Raw genomic sequence first — 15,822 nt, 5'->3', positions numbered from 1 at the left:
GTGCTTGTTTGGAAAATTCTTTCATTTGACGAATTATCTTAGACAAAATTAAGTATGGATTATTGTCTAAGGCAATAATGTATTATCCGAAGAAATTGTTCAGATCAGATCACTATAGCATGTAGCTGCCAACATAACGATCGGAAACAAGTTCTTTTTACTAACCTTTGTATATGTGAAGGGTATTAGTTAAACATTTTTCTTGTTTTTATTTTACATTTTATTTTTTCCATTTAAACTATGCGCACAAACCGATTCAACAGAATTTTTTTCGTAGATTAGTACAACTAGACCAGGATAAATAATTTTTGAAAGCAAAAAAAAAAATTGTAGTAGGTGAAACCCATTGCACAGAAAGACAAAATAACAAAATGAAAGCAAAAATAAATTACTGGCTATTTGAGGTCGCGGAGAGAAAGAGTAGAAAGGAGGGGCCTGGTTGAATTGTTATGGGTTAAAACCGGTTTATATTGATTTCTGACAAAACTCCGAGTCCTATAGAATAAAGTTAAATGACCTAGTTGTAAGTAATGAAAAGATCTACAACTTTTGAACAAACACCCCTTTCCATAACCTCAAACCTTTGAGAAAAATTAAAATAATTTAGTTTTTGGGTTTTTATTTTTATTTATTTGGCGTAAACTTACCTTCTTATGACCCAAACACACTGTATTTTATTTAATTTAAAATATTTATTTTTGATTTTGACTTAATATTGGAAGAAACTCTAAATTTCAATCGAAAATGTTCCCGTCAAAATTTCTGCGTTTTTAAAAAGTCAGTAGTCGGTCTTAAATTGACACAACCTGCGATGTTTGATCTCAATTATGGTGTGTTTGCGGATGTTTGTTTAAGATGTGAAAAGTTTGTCTGGCGAGCTATATCATGGAAAGAAGTTTAACAACGAGTTTACTTGAAATATTGTATTTCAATTGGAATCGCGGCTACGGAATCGTTGAAAATTTTGTAGCGTGTCAATGCTAGACTCATATTAAATTACTTAAATCTTTTACAAAAATGGCGTTGAGTAGAGGTCGCAAAATAGATGCTTGATGATGATGAGCACCCTACATTCCTCAAACGCATCATTACTGATGACGAGCCGTGGGTTTATGAATAAGATGTCGAAGCTCTCCAACAATATAGCGAATGGCGCTACAAAAATGAGCCAATACTAAAAAATCAAATTCGCTGAAGGTATGTTTAGCGGCTTATTCGGAAGGAAGAGTAGCTTACGTCGTTAATGACACTTTGAAAATTTAGACAGTTTGATTTTAAAAATTACTCTAAATTTGTTTGTTGGTATTTAAGAAAAAAATAATGATTTAAAAATATTATATTTCAAATTAAATGTTTTAGTTTCAAGCACTTTATATTATTCTTCCATAGATTGAAATTTAATATGCAAAAATACACTTACAACTCGTCGATTGCTCAAAAATACACAAATTATTAACTGAAAACACTACCAGGTCTGTCAAAATTATACTAATATATGTACTAAATATATATTACATATAATATTAAGCTGATATAAAAAGTTAATATTTTATTTGTAGGAAAACTTTGACCAATTAGAAGGAATAATATACTCGTTCTAAGACAGCTAGAGTTTCAAAGGAGAGAGTAAGTATATACATACTTGTACATATTTTTGTCTCAAAATTAATTTCAATACAATATATCTAATTTAATATCAAATTTTTTACAGTTTTAAAATTTGAGCTACAGTAATATAACAACAAATATTTAATTTAGTCCAATAATTATGATATTCTAGAAATGAAAGGAATGGTTTGTGAAAACTGAAGTGCGATATATGCTCTATTGACCCTACTGGAAACGCTTCTATGTACCAATATGGTATTTTTAAAGTTATTTTACCATTTGCTAGAGTTAAAATTTTCGAATCTTGTTTAAAATATTATGGATAGAACTCTATCAAAGGTCAGCATAGTTAGGTTAAGTTTCGAGCTGCTACTTGGATGTAACACCAACCCTTTGTGATGTGAAAATAACTACTATCGAGATTAAGAATCTTGAGACCCTTGTGTATCGAATCGAAGGTAAGACATCCGAGACGTTTGAACCGAAGTTTAGCAAAATCTGGAAGTTGGGAAGGAGTGGAGAGATAAGCTTTCACCTCGCATTCCTCCAACTAATTTTGACAATTTGGTTTAAAAATATTTTGCTTTACCGCATGTTTTCCCAACTACGCATTCGTGCTATGGTGAAGTCCTATCGTCTAGTACTGAATGCAAGAGGACTGCGCCTATAATTTACTATATTGTATTTAATCAATTCAATTTATACAGATGGCAATAAAGTCGTTGAAGTAAGAAGATATATTAAATTTTTTAATTGTAGATTTTAAACAATTAAACATGATACTAGTGGGCCTTAGCCCAAGCTTTATATGTCCTTTATAAATGCGTACTTAAATTTAGGTCGCTGGGCACATAAAAATATAGATCCTTGTGGAAAATTGATTTAAACTCATACAATAGAAACACATTAAGGAAAAATTGAGTTATTTAAAATGATCTGGCGAAATGTTTAGGCCTTGAAACTTCAGCTTTATCAAAATTCGGTTGTTATTTATACAAAATAATAGTAATAAAATAATTAGTTGTTGTTGTAACGGTTACCTAATCCCCATTTGGGTGATAGGTTCCAGATTGGTTGTCGTCGAGGTCATCTAACAGGAGACCCAGGAAACGAGCTGTTTCGACGGGGTCGGACCATAAGGAAAAAAATGTTAGATGAGTGGTGTTCGTTGGGCATGCAAAGAGGTGAGAAACTGCTTGGAGAGGAGCTCGTTATGTTCCTTAACCGGAAGAATACGGGCCTCACTGTGTAGGTGTTCGATTGGGGACATCAAGAGGCATCCCGGAGTGCAGTGTTCTGACAGGTCTGGAGCTTCTTCGTCTGCGTAGCACTACATCCAGGCGACCATATTGGGGCTGCATAGTTTGGGACCGGTCGGCCGATTGCCTTGTATATCGCCAGCAACGTTTCTTTGTCTTTTCCCCAAGAGCTGCCGGTTAGCGATTTGAGGATTTTGTGGCAGCTCTGTACTTTGGCAGTTATCGCGGTCGTGTGAGGAGTGAAGGAGCAAATACTGTCTAGTGTAACGTCTAAAATTTTAGGGTTGTTTACCGTCGTAATTTTGGTACCATCGACTGAAATGTTTAGATACAGTCTGTACTCCTTCGTCCAGTTCGTAAATATGGTCGCTGTGGATTTAGTGGGGGAGAGTGTCAGACTTCTTGCAGAGAAGAAGCGAGGAAGTTTGGAGAGGTCATGGAAATTCGCTCTGGTGGTTGTGGGAGTTTCGAAACGTATAAGTTAAACAGTAGAGGGGAGAGGACACCACCCTGCGGAACCCCCTGTTTAATTCTTCTCAGTTTGGAGTTTTGACCTCGAAACAGTACGGATGAATGCCGACCGCTCAGGTAGTTCATAGTCCACCGCTTCAGCTAAAATAATTAGTAGTTTAAAGGAGTAGAGTAGAAGTAGTACAATATAATCATCTCGATCCAAATAAAATGTACGATAGTATGCTGTTATACTTGTTCCTTAGCACACCAGTACCTTCACTATCATAAAATAGAATAGTCGGGTTAGAACGTTATATCAGCACACCTACTTTTGGCAAAGACCTCAGCTTAAATTATGCTCTGAAAACTGACTGACAGTTTGGTTTTTATTCCAACTATCCCAACAGCTTCCGCTATCCTGAAACTCTCGATATACCACTGTTCGGTGCTTCCTTTGAGATGCTCGTTAAAGCGAGATTTTTAGTAAGAGAGCGCAAGTTGAGGTAGGAAGTAGTGGATAATGTATAGTATAGTAATAGGGAATTAATACGTGAATAAATTGCTAATGTAATAAATTCATGTGTCATTGAATCATTATCATACTTCAATCGTGTACGATTCGTCAGCCCTCTACTATTTATCTTTACTATCATGTAAAAAAATGTACTTAAGAACAAACAACAACAAAGTACTCTATTTGAATTTGATATATACAAGCTTATATATCAAATTCAATTACTACCTCTTTAAGGTAGTATAACCTCAAGCTGGAGAGTAGAGATGGAACTTAATTATGTACATCTATTAAATTTATGCCAGTTGTATATTCGATTCACGAATTAAAGCAACTTTTATTGACTTTTTTAAAAGCTAGAAATTTTATTTTCCACAACACAATATCCAAGGCTAACGAAAAGAGAGAGCAAATAGTAATGGGTGTTTTTTAGACATGTGGTTTTCAAAAATCAATAAAACGCTTATTATTTAATGTTATGACCAAGAATTTAGCTCTATGGTAAAGATAAGGGTTTGCCATTATGGTTTAAAAGTTATTTCGGGCTAGTGGCCACTGCAGGTGTCCAGCGATGTTAAATTGCACGATCTTGGAGGCCACGTCATATGCCCACGACGCAAGATAATGCGATACAGCAAAGTTTCATTCAATAAATTCATAGTTTTGTTGGCTGTATGGTGTGTATCGCCGTCTTGTTGCCTCTGCCCATTGAGCACACCATACGCTGAATTTTTGACGATGGCTTGTTGATTATCTTTACACCAAATGGGACTATTCTGTTTTTAACGTAGCCATTCAACCAAAAGCGAACTTCATTGCCAGACACAATTTTCATGTGATGATTCGCGCTAAACCACTATTTTGTTAATAAATTTGCGAATGTAGTTCGGGAATAAGTCTGTTTATTATGAAATGACAAACCAAACTGAGTATACATCAAGTAAGAGCTGTCAAAAAGACCAACTCATTGAAAAACACACATCTAAAAAAACACCCTTTAAATGAAGTTAGTATGAAAGGGAAAGGTTACGTAATTTCTAAGCAATTGAGCACATAACGAAACGCAACATAAGGAATTAAAATCAAAACCAAAATAAAAACAAAAACATGCCAATAAACATTTGAGCAAGAGTCTACATATATGGTATATGTACGTACATACAAGTACATACACATACATACAAACGCAGTTAGGGAAGGGAATAAGAAGAAGCATAAACACTTTTCTCACTACCAAGAAAAGAACAACTAAACAACAGCAAAATTCAGCAAAGTAATACAAATCTTAAAAAAAAGTTACCAGTCGACAAATACCATCTGAAAATCTGCGGCACTTCTGGGGGACGTTCTACTGTTGTTTGTCAGAACAAAAAAGACGATTAAATGAAAATGAATGAATTTTGCTAAAGTAGATATATAAATGAAGAAGTTCTCATGCAGTTGGATTAACGAAACTTACCCTGCTCGCGACTGCCCTTATCCGTATTCACTTGTCGATCGAAAAGTGATTTGGTGCTAGAGGGATCCGCCGGCGAATTCGGCACAGTTTGAACCATGCGTGGACTGCCATTCGTGGGCGCTGACGTGCTCAGTAAAGCCTCCACACCGCCTGGTGGAAACAGCGTCGGCTCGTAAGTGGATTGTGTACGCATATACGAAGTGGGCCGTTGCGGTATATCCATTGGTTCGGAATGCGCACCGTTGCTTACCGACGCCAAGCCTGGCAAAAATATATCATGCAAATTTGGACGCACCTGATCGTTGGCTCGATGCGAAGTGATCGTGGTCTGTTCGTCCACTTCTTCGATGACTTGATCTGTGATGCGCAAACTACCGGGAGGTTTAGTAACTAAATTCCCCGTAAGACTGGCCGAGCTAGCGCTGCCGGGGAAGCGCATTTTCTGTGTGCCATCGTCGACAGGTGTCGTAGAGCCGGGACGCTCATCACGACTGAGGAAACGTTTTAGCGCCGAGGCCACCGTGTTGACGCGCGACAAAGTGCCACTTAGGCTGGCGAGGCTGGGAGAGGAGCCGTGTCGTACCTTGCCATTGCCGGCTGTGAAGTGTATGCCGCTGGCATCGTCGGCCTGTAGTCCACGTGGGTGAAATAAAATAATAAAGCAGATATGTTAGTAGGAGTTTTTATATGATACGCTGGATTTGTTGAATATGTTATATACAATGGTTGGATTCACCAGTAGTTGAATAACCAAAGCGATATAAAAAGACAGCCAATCTTAATAGTTAGACGTTGTGAAAACAGATATAGTGCGTGCAGTTAATATATAAATCCGTGAGAGAAAGACACTCACATAGCTGTGAGGTGCGTGCAGTTAAAGTGAAATCCCGGTCCTTGAAATGCGGTGAAGTGCAGTGATTAAGACCTAGTTAGATTTGAGTGCAGGCATTAAAAATGAACTTAAATGATAGTTTTATTGTGAAATATAAGGTACTTATAATTTAAGATATGAATGAACTTATATAACTCGGTTATATTAGATGGTACATCTTTTGACTGAGTTCATGAATATGCGGCTTTTTAAGTTTGCTCTAAAGTGACCTCACCATATCACTAAAGGTTAAATAGGTACCTGCAGAATCTTTTTACTTTTTTAATAAAATGACAAATCCATGTTAATTTTCGAACTTTTTTTTTCGGTTTTTTTGACTCAAAGTATACTTTAGGCTTCTAAAATCATGAGCCATTTGGTAAAATCTCGAATAATATACTCTCTGTCCAACCAGCTGTAGTGCCGAAACGGTTGGGTTAGTCTAACCAGAGAACTTAAGTTCTCTGGTCTAACAATCTTTATATCCTGAACAAGGTATGAAAAGTTTGCGACGAATATATTTAATTTTTTTCCACGATTATTAAAGTATATTATATTCTGTATATGTACATTATTTTTATTTATTTATTAAATAAAATTCCTTTTTACAAAGAATTCACAAAAAAAAAGTTTTTTCTGACTTGCAAGTAGATATAACCCCTTAACGAGTTAGCAACACCAATATGCGAAAAAATAATCATTTATAATGGCTTTGGCAAAGATGACGGAGATTTCGCGTGGAACAATTAGATTTTGCAACAAATTTTAATGGGAAAAGTTTCGAAACTTTAGGAGCAAGTTATGACTTATTAAATATCAGATAGCTTATACCCCTTGCTACTTTCACATTTATGTTCATTTTGGGTTACATCCTCGGCAATAATAATACCTATTTAGTTTTTTCAATATACTTAGGTAGGTTTCTGAAGTATTCCACCAACAACAGTTGAAAAATCAGAGCTTTGTTAAGCTAAAAATATTTTAACTGCCATAACGTTAATCATAAATTTTAGTCGAATAAAAGCTCTATCGAAAAGGAATATTTTGTTTTATTTATATTAATTTATTGAGAGAACTCTGAGACACCCATAATTTGGAAAAATATTATATATATATACAAGTAAAGAAGAAACGGAACTCAATGTATCTTCTAATTAAATTACAAATGAAATGTTGTACCTATAAAAATTTACAGTACGACCACGATTTTATGCTCTTTCACAGATAAGCTGAAATTTTCGATACTTTTACATTAACCAGATGACACACTAATCATCATTATTAACTGTTACTCTCGATTGAGTTCAAAAAGACATTTCGTTTTAAAATTATTTAGCTGAGTTTTTTTTTAGGTAATGGACAATTTACTCTACTGTGTCGTTCATATAAAATAAAAAGGGGGTGACCTTGGCAGGTTAATTAAATTTAAACTGTTTGTTTGTCAATGACGGACCTTTAATCGAGGTTCTACTGTATGAGTAAAGATATTTATATGAATAAAATTTAGCAATGCATGCACTCAAATCTATTAAGTTGCTTTAAATTTACTTTTGTTGGCGCAAAGTGTACAGATAGTTCAAGCATTTGTACAGCTGTAGAAGAAGGAGAAAGAATCAGAATCAAAAGTAAGTTTTAAGATTTAGTTTGTAAATATTTCTTTTGCTTTTCGTTTTTACGAGTGCAAAACACACCAATTGTATATGCATGTAAACGCAGACAATCCAAATCCGATAACTTAAATTTTGTTTTTGGCATTTTACATGCACCTACACATATACAGACATAGATAGTTAGCGATAAAATTGCGTAAAGAAGTCAATTTTGCAGCGCTGCATACGAACAGCAGTAAATTTCACACAAAATATTCAAATGTGATTGTAAATAATAACTAAGGCATAAAACCAATCACCAAATTGCATAAAAAAATGCAAACACTTATATTCTAGATATTAATAGGTAACTGGCGCTTTACAGTTGAACCGATTACCCATTGCAGTATCTATATAAAACACCAATACCAAATAGAATAGTTGAATAGAGCATTATAAAACTATGTGAAAATGCACACCAATCACCGTCTGTTATGGCCAATTATCAACCGCTTGCGATTGTTAACCTCAAAGTACTTTTAGTTACAAGTAGTATGTAGTACGTGCACAGTAAGTTTTTAGACAAAGACGTTAGCAACCAGTTGGTACTTTCTTTCGCGTTTTACGAGCGCTACAAGTTGTGGATAAGACTAGTGACGCCTGGACCACAGATTAATTATATGAGTTAGGTGTGAGTTAAATAAGCCAATTGTTTATCTTGCATATCAAATTGTAGTTATTGTTGTTGTATAAATAGTTGAATTTGAGATAAAAGTTAAAGTTGTAATTGGCATTGTTCTTGCTGTTGTCGAACAATGCGTGTTGCCACTTAATGCATAGAGGAATTTTGATTCTAACCTCCTCTTCTTGTAACATTTCGGGAAATTTATAATTAACTGCTTGCATTGGTGTCTGTGTTTGGTCTGAATTTTGAGCTTGCTCATGTAAGGACAAACGCTTGGTTGACCCTCTGCTACCAACCATTTCGTCGATGCGCACGCTTGACAATGTTGTTGGCATGGCGGCTTTATTCGACACCTCGATTTTTGCCGTTGACGGTTCGGGATGCTCTTCGCGGAAACGTTCGGATGCCACCGTGTAGGGCAATTCGTTGGGGAACACTTCATCCCAATATTGATCCTTGATGAGTTCCGGATGGTCGTGATGCATTTCATCGACAATTAGATAGGAGACCTGTAGATTACGATCCACCATCCAGTTGACCTAGTTGTGTAAATAAAATATAATGTAATTAGAAAACGAATATATAAAAATTAACGAATCTTTAATCGCAAAGTTGATCTTTCTTTTACCTCAAAGTCATCGTCATCTTCACCGAACGGATTGATCAGCGACTCGGCCACTTTCAACCAACCCATATAGAAGAAGAACTGCAGCGTTGTGAATACTGGAAAATATATATCGATCTTTTGAAAAGCCTGCTTATCCTCCGTCCACTGTTGACCCATAACCGAGCAAAGAAAAAACGAGTATACCGCCAATGTGACCACTTGCGTGTAAACGAGCGGCACACTGATCGTATCGTACGATATCAATAGACCACATTGACCGCGAAACTTATTCAATTCATCGATAATTGTTTTCACCGCAAAATCATCACGTATGCGTCCCTCCTTTCGTGCTCTTGTTATAATACTGGCCGCCCATACAATCGGTAACCAATGTTTTGAATGACGTGGAAAACCCTTATTCATACTCTCAATGATCGCCTTCTCATTATCATTCAAAAGACCGGCATCCACCAGATGTGTTAAGTCGGGAAATCGTTTCTTGACACGTGGCGATACATTGATCAAGACCATCGTCAGGCAGAGACAGGCATAACGCATAATCGTACGACGCATAACACGTCCACGTTCATCTTGCCCATGTACGTTGGAGCTAACGAAGACCGCAATCGGATCGGGCCAGGGAATGCTGGTGTATTGATTCCACCAACGTGTCATAACTATTGATACATAGAAACCCAACACGAATGAGAGCGGTATAAGATCGCTATAACTGTAGCAATATTTTGCAACGCCTTCGAATATTCTGTGTGGTTTCGGTGTGGAGGAAAATCAAAATAAATAATATTTAGTTGCGGTTCTTAAGAAAGTCCGTTTGCGAAGAAAAGCATAAAACGTGATGTTAAAATAAACTTTTCGAAATTTTTTATATATAAGGTTGGAAGGTATCTCCCTTCCGCTTTTTTGTCTTTTGAATTTCGCGGCTATGTACAAAGCGCTACAGAGCTCGTATCTGGCAACACTATACATAATTTGAAAGGTCTTGACATAACCTACAAAACAACGCTATGCATGATTAGTTTGGATATTGCGTTCAACAGTTATAGACGTGTAAACATGGAGTTCACTAACGCCGAAATTCGCGCTATTTTAAAGTTTTCCTTCGTTAAAGGCTAGAGAAACGTTCCGTGAGATTAATGGTGTTTTGGGGGATGGTACTCTATCACTTCGAACCGCGGAGGAATGGTTTCGACGATTCAGAGCCGACACCATGGATAAGCCAGCCGGCGGAAGACCTGTGACGACAAATACCGATCAAATCATGGAATACATCGAGTTAGACCGGCATATGGCATCTCGTGACATCGCCCAGGAGATGGGAGTTAGTCACCAAAAAACCCTTCTGGACCGAATCAACGCCTGCGATATGCTGCTGAAACGGAACGAACTCGTCCCATTCTTGAAGCGGATGGTGACTGGCGACGAAAAATGTATCACATACGACAATATCAAGCGAAAACGGTCGTGGTCGAAGGAAGGGTGAATCGTCCCAAACAGTGGCCAAGCCGGGATTGACGGCCAGGAAGGTTTTGCTGTGTGTTTGGTGGGATTGGAAGGGAATCATCCACTATGAGCTGCTCCCATATGGCCAGACGCTTAATTCTACCATCTACTGCGAACAACTGGACCGCTTGGCAAGGGGGGCTTCTACGAGGAAGGTATTATGAAGTTGCCGTCTAGATGGAAACAGATCATAGAACAAAACGGCGCATATTTTAACTAAATCACTGTTAACTAGATCACTGTAACACTTTTTATAAAGCATTGAATGAAGAGCAAGATACCTTCCAACCTTATATAATATATTGAAAAACTCTGGTCCGTAGTTAAAGTTAGAAAATATGTCAATAGTACTGTATAATATAACATTATTTCTATTTTAAATATATGTATATATATAATAAATTTAAATATAGTTAGTATTAAGTTTTTGTAAGTCCAGACAAAATAACACCGTAAAAATGACTCAAACACTTTTTTGTTAATAATAATTATTCGTCGAATAAGTCTCAAATTCCTTTTTCGAGCTATAGGGAAGCTTAAGAATGTGGCTTCCAATTGCTGAACTGACCTTTTGTTATGATGTAACACTACAAACGTGAGCATGACACGGAGGATATCTTCCATTTTCAGTTAGATAAATTGGTAATTTTAATTTTCCCTAATAGCAATCTCAATTGCAACACTGTTGAAGTATCAACTATTTTTGGACAATTGGAAAGTAAAATTTAAGGAAACATTTGATAAATAAATTAGGCTACGTGAATCTTCAATTTCAATGCTGAAAGTCATGTAATAAATATAACAAAAAACAAGTAAGGAAGGGCTAAGTTCGGATGTAACCGAACATTTTATACTCTCGCAAAGTCAAATAGTATACTCGTTTGAGATTTCTTTGTGGATTGGCTGATATTTTCGGTAGAAGGTCAACTATAGGCACTGGGGTCCACATATTTAGTACTTAGGGGAGTGGGCGGAGTTGCCACCCGATTTCAACTATTTTCACACCGTCAATAGAAGTGCTAAAAACATTTGCTTCCAGTTAATTTTGTTATTATAGCTTTAGTTATTTAGGAAATATGCACATTAAACCTATAAGGGGCGGGACCACGCCCACTTAAAAAAATTTTTTTAACTGCAGATGCCCCTCCCTAATGTGATCCTGTGTACCAAATAACAGTCTTGTATCTTATTGCGGAGCTTAGTTATGACAATTAATTTGTTTTTGATTAATGGCGTTTTGTGGGCGTGGCAGTGGTCCGATTACGCCCATCTGCAATACCAACCGTCTCACGGTACCAAGAAACATGTCTACCAAGTTTTATAAAGATATCTCAATTTTTACTCAAGGTACAGCTTGCACGGACGGACGGACAGACGGACGGACGGACAGACAGTCACCCGGATTTCAACTCGTCTCTTCATCCTGATCATTTATATATGCATAACTCTATATCTAACTCGATTAGTTTTAGGTGATACAAACAACCGTTAGGTGAACAAAACTATTATACTCTGTAGCAACATGTTGCGAGAGTATAACTATCGACTATAACTGAGGTTGTCTCAACCGGGTACTTGACAGTACAATAATAGTTTGACATGCATAAGTGTACATAAATATTGAGAAATTTATTCAAGTTCATTCAAGAAAATATTAAATCAGAAATATTAATAGCTTCTCGATCTATCAATGAAAAATGGACTCTCTAAGGATTAGGTTTGTCCCGTTGAATATGCACCGAACAAGATCAATGATAAAATATTCTTGCTTTTTTTTTTAAGTCATAAAAGAAACAAAGAAGTTTGTGTCTTAACGCTTTTTTGTGAAGTTAGCGGTTTTCTTTAAAAAGGAATTAACTGTCCTTTAAGCAATTTATTCTCAAAGTTTTAGAAAGTTAGATATATATGAAAGATAAGATAAAAGTAAATATATTGAAAAACCGGCAACTTCAAGCTACATCTTCATTTATGTCTGAAATATGGTCAGAGATAATTGAATGTTCTTATTTCAACAATTGGCGTCAACTAACTGAATTGCGTTTGATGACCGAATGCCTTCGTAATTAAATTTTTCTAAAAGCATACTTTTTATCTTACTTATTTTAAATAAAAAAAATCGTTTACTTTAAGAACCATTAAAATGTTTAAGTTTCTTAACGTTCACTTACGTTTTTTGATATTCATCTAAGCAGAAGCGATACACTATACTAAGTAGGTAGTAAAGAAAGAGAAATGCAATGAGATCCAGCCAAACCAGCTTGTAGATACTGCCGCGCCATCTGTGGAAAAAAATTAAAACATGTAAATTTGATTGTATAGGGAAATGTTGTGGAAGTAAGAAGAATATAAAGTAAGTATGTAAACAGTTACTTAAAGCTTATAGCTAAAAAATCTCCTATTTTAAATTTTGCAGGAGTCTTTGAAAAAAATTCAACACCATATGGAAGAAGATCCTAGAAAAATGAATATACTCAAGCTTCATTATTATAACTGTCTGAGAAGTTTATTACAACATTTTTCTAAAGCCCTATAGCGTACTGATCGCACACACTAGATACAAAATACTAAAACCATCTGACAATACATATGACAATATTATGTCATGCACCAAATTTGGTTTTAATCGGTAGGCGGTGACACGCCATGATGACATCCTAATGGTCAAGCTGATAATTTTAGTATATAGTATAAACATTATGTTTATTTAATTCAGTTTTATCCCTAAAATAACCGTTAGAATTAAAAATTATTGTCATTGGTAAAATAAACTGTATGATTAGACAAACGAAGCTAAGTTCTATTGAATATTTAACAAATATACATATTTTCATACTGTCTTTTAAAATCCTTAAAAGCACTACAGTCTAATTAATACCAACGTGAAAAGACTATATATTCCACTTGATATTGTTTAGATTAGATTAGCAGTAAAAATAAGTATCTTAATCATCTCTATTTCCCAATATATCAACAATTCAAAAACGTATTAAAAAAGTTATCGCGTAATTACCATATTTATACAAAAATATATATATATTATATATGTATGTACATAAGCATGTATGATAACGTCACTTTTACTTCACAGGTATGTTCATTGGCAATCTAATAACTATATATCAGTCTAAGTTTGCCCGTATATATTTACATATGTATGCATGCGAGTATAAGTTCGAATTGAGTGCAATAACTCGAACTATCAATGTTATCAGTTTCAAATTCGTCAACGCCTATTTTGGTAAGCACATTAATGCAGAAATCATCTAAGCGAGTATTGCACATCGTGAGAGCCTATAAAAATTCACATTCAAGTAATTAAAGTTGATAAGATTTACATTTTTTTCCACGCTTATGATTACGCGTCATAATGTACCACAAAGTTAACAGGAATACAAATATACAATCGAGTTTATTTATATAATAATAATAAACCCAACGATTACCCTCCTCCCGCCCAATCGACGCGAGGGGCGCAATCCGCATACGTGCGGAATTAGCCGAGTCAGAAAAGGCAAGAGAGTTTTTTAAGTGTTAAGATCTAAAACTGCTCAGCTACAGAAACAAAAATTTCAACAGCTAAGATCTAAAGTTACAATATAATAAATTGTTACATTTTCATATATATATATTAATATAACATATATATATATATTAATATAGATATATATGATTTCTTAGAGGGATACCTGAGAAACAGCTGTCAAAGTAAATAAATGAGTTTGATACTAATTTTTGTACAGAAATGGATCTCTTTATAGGTCTTCTAAGTCGTGATTTGTCTGCGCTATGGAGGGAACTGAGTTTGGGATTGCTGCCGCAGACACAGTATTTTCCGAATCTAACCTCAAACGACTTTTTTCTGTGCTAAACTAGGAATGGAATACTCACTAATAAAAAGGAATTAGCGACGATGAAGAGTTAAACGTTGACTATCAGGTGTACCGATATGAAATTAAAAACTAATTTTGAATGGGAAAGTAAAAAAAATCATGCGAAGTATTGACCATTGCTTTTTACACATTTTGACCTTTTTTCTGGCAATTTGTGGATACCATACCAATAGAAATACTCGTCTTTTGAAGCAAACCAATTAGACACCTAATTTTCGACTTCGCTTAAGAATCTAAGTGCTGCTCAGCTAATGCGTGTCCCATCGATGAAAGCAAATGCTAATCGGTAGGGACCAAATCTGGTGAATACGGCGGGTGGGTTAGCAACTCCCAGCCAAGTATGATTGTATCCTAAACCGATTTTGCTTTGTATGCAGGTGCATATGTTGCTTGTTCAATGACTGTAAGGTCATTGAATATGTTTGACAGATGTCATGCCAACCAAACCGAAAAAAAACAAGAAAAAACGTTAACTTCGGTTGCAGCTTAATACTCTTTACAAATACAAAGGCTCGTTACAAGCACTTTATTCCGTACGTTTATATGGCAGCTATATGCTATAGTCATCCGATCTATACAAATTCTTCGGATATTAAATTATTATCTTAAATATTATTCCATACAAAATTTCACACAAATGAAAGAGTTTTTCATACATGGACTTCGATCGTTCATTACATTGTTACTTTAGATAGAAATTCATGCCAATTTTCTTGAAGATATTACGTCAAATAAAAAAGTTTCTCATACAAGTACTTGATTCCGATTGTTTGGTTTATATGGCAGCTATATGCTATATTGGTCCGATATCGGTCGTTCCAACAAATGAGTTGTGAGAAAAGGACATTTGCAAAATTTCAGAGCGATAGCTTAAAAACTGAGGGACTAGTTTGTATATATACAGATAGATGGACAGACGGACATGGCTAAATCAACTCATCATGCTAATCACTTATGTATATATTTTATATTGTTACAAACGTTTCCTTCTGGGTGTTACAAACTTCGTGGCAAACTTAATATATCCCGTTCAGGGTATAATTAGGGCTCGTTCACAACAAATGTTCCCTACAACCACACCTCATCCTCGCGTTCACCTTATACCGGTAAACCTGTTAATTAACATATGACACTTAACTCAGTTGATCAGTTATTAAGTGGGCGCAATTTTTAATTGTATATTTTATGAATTTTGATTTTTTTTATCGATTGGCGCAAACTTACAATAATACTGTACAATAATCCATAGATAGTGCAATTTTTATGGTCTTTCCATATTTCTCTACTGATTGGCAAATACTGTCGTAATATGATGTTTCCATTGTTAACTTTTCGAAAAAATAACATAATAAAATATATCATAATT

General features: G+C 35.4%; 1 protein-coding gene and 1 long non-coding RNA gene across 9 annotated transcripts in view; one reads left to right on the top strand and one right to left on the bottom strand.

Moving 5' to 3' along the window:
* The window catches only part of Best1 (Bestrophin 1), a 47,707-nt gene that overhangs the window by 2,008 nt on the left and 29,877 nt on the right, over positions 1 to 15,822 (bottom strand). For 3 of the 8 annotated variants that reach the window (XM_014239687.3, XM_014239685.3, XM_014239686.3), the window contains exons 3-7: positions 12,735 to 12,845; positions 9,067 to 9,808; positions 8,612 to 8,977; positions 5,294 to 5,921; positions 5,135 to 5,185 (exon numbers count right to left, since the gene is read on the bottom strand). In XM_014239687.3, coding sequence (XP_014095162.1) covers positions 5,135 to 5,185; positions 5,294 to 5,921; positions 8,612 to 8,977; positions 9,067 to 9,808; positions 12,735 to 12,845 — 1,898 coding nt within the window. Of the gene's footprint in view, positions 1 to 5,134; positions 5,238 to 5,293; positions 5,922 to 8,611; positions 8,978 to 9,066; positions 9,809 to 12,734; positions 12,846 to 15,822 lie in introns of all 8 variants that reach the window. The other 5 variants (XM_036368813.2, XM_014239688.3, XM_014239690.3 and 2 more) reach the window with 5 other exon arrangements.
* LOC118682058 (uncharacterized) lies at positions 683 to 2,364 on the top strand. Its single transcript, XR_004977729.2, has 3 exons — positions 683 to 1,197; positions 1,560 to 1,626; positions 1,712 to 2,364. It is a non-coding gene; the product is annotated as an uncharacterized lncRNA (long non-coding RNA).

The sequence above is a fragment of the Bactrocera oleae genome, chromosome 2 (genome assembly GCF_042242935.1).
Source record: "Bactrocera oleae isolate idBacOlea1 chromosome 2, idBacOlea1, whole genome shotgun sequence".
Lineage (NCBI taxonomy): Eukaryota > Metazoa > Arthropoda > Insecta > Diptera > Tephritidae > Bactrocera > Bactrocera oleae.
Note: the sequence above shows the minus strand (reverse complement) of the source record. Positions and strands in the feature narration are given on the sequence as shown.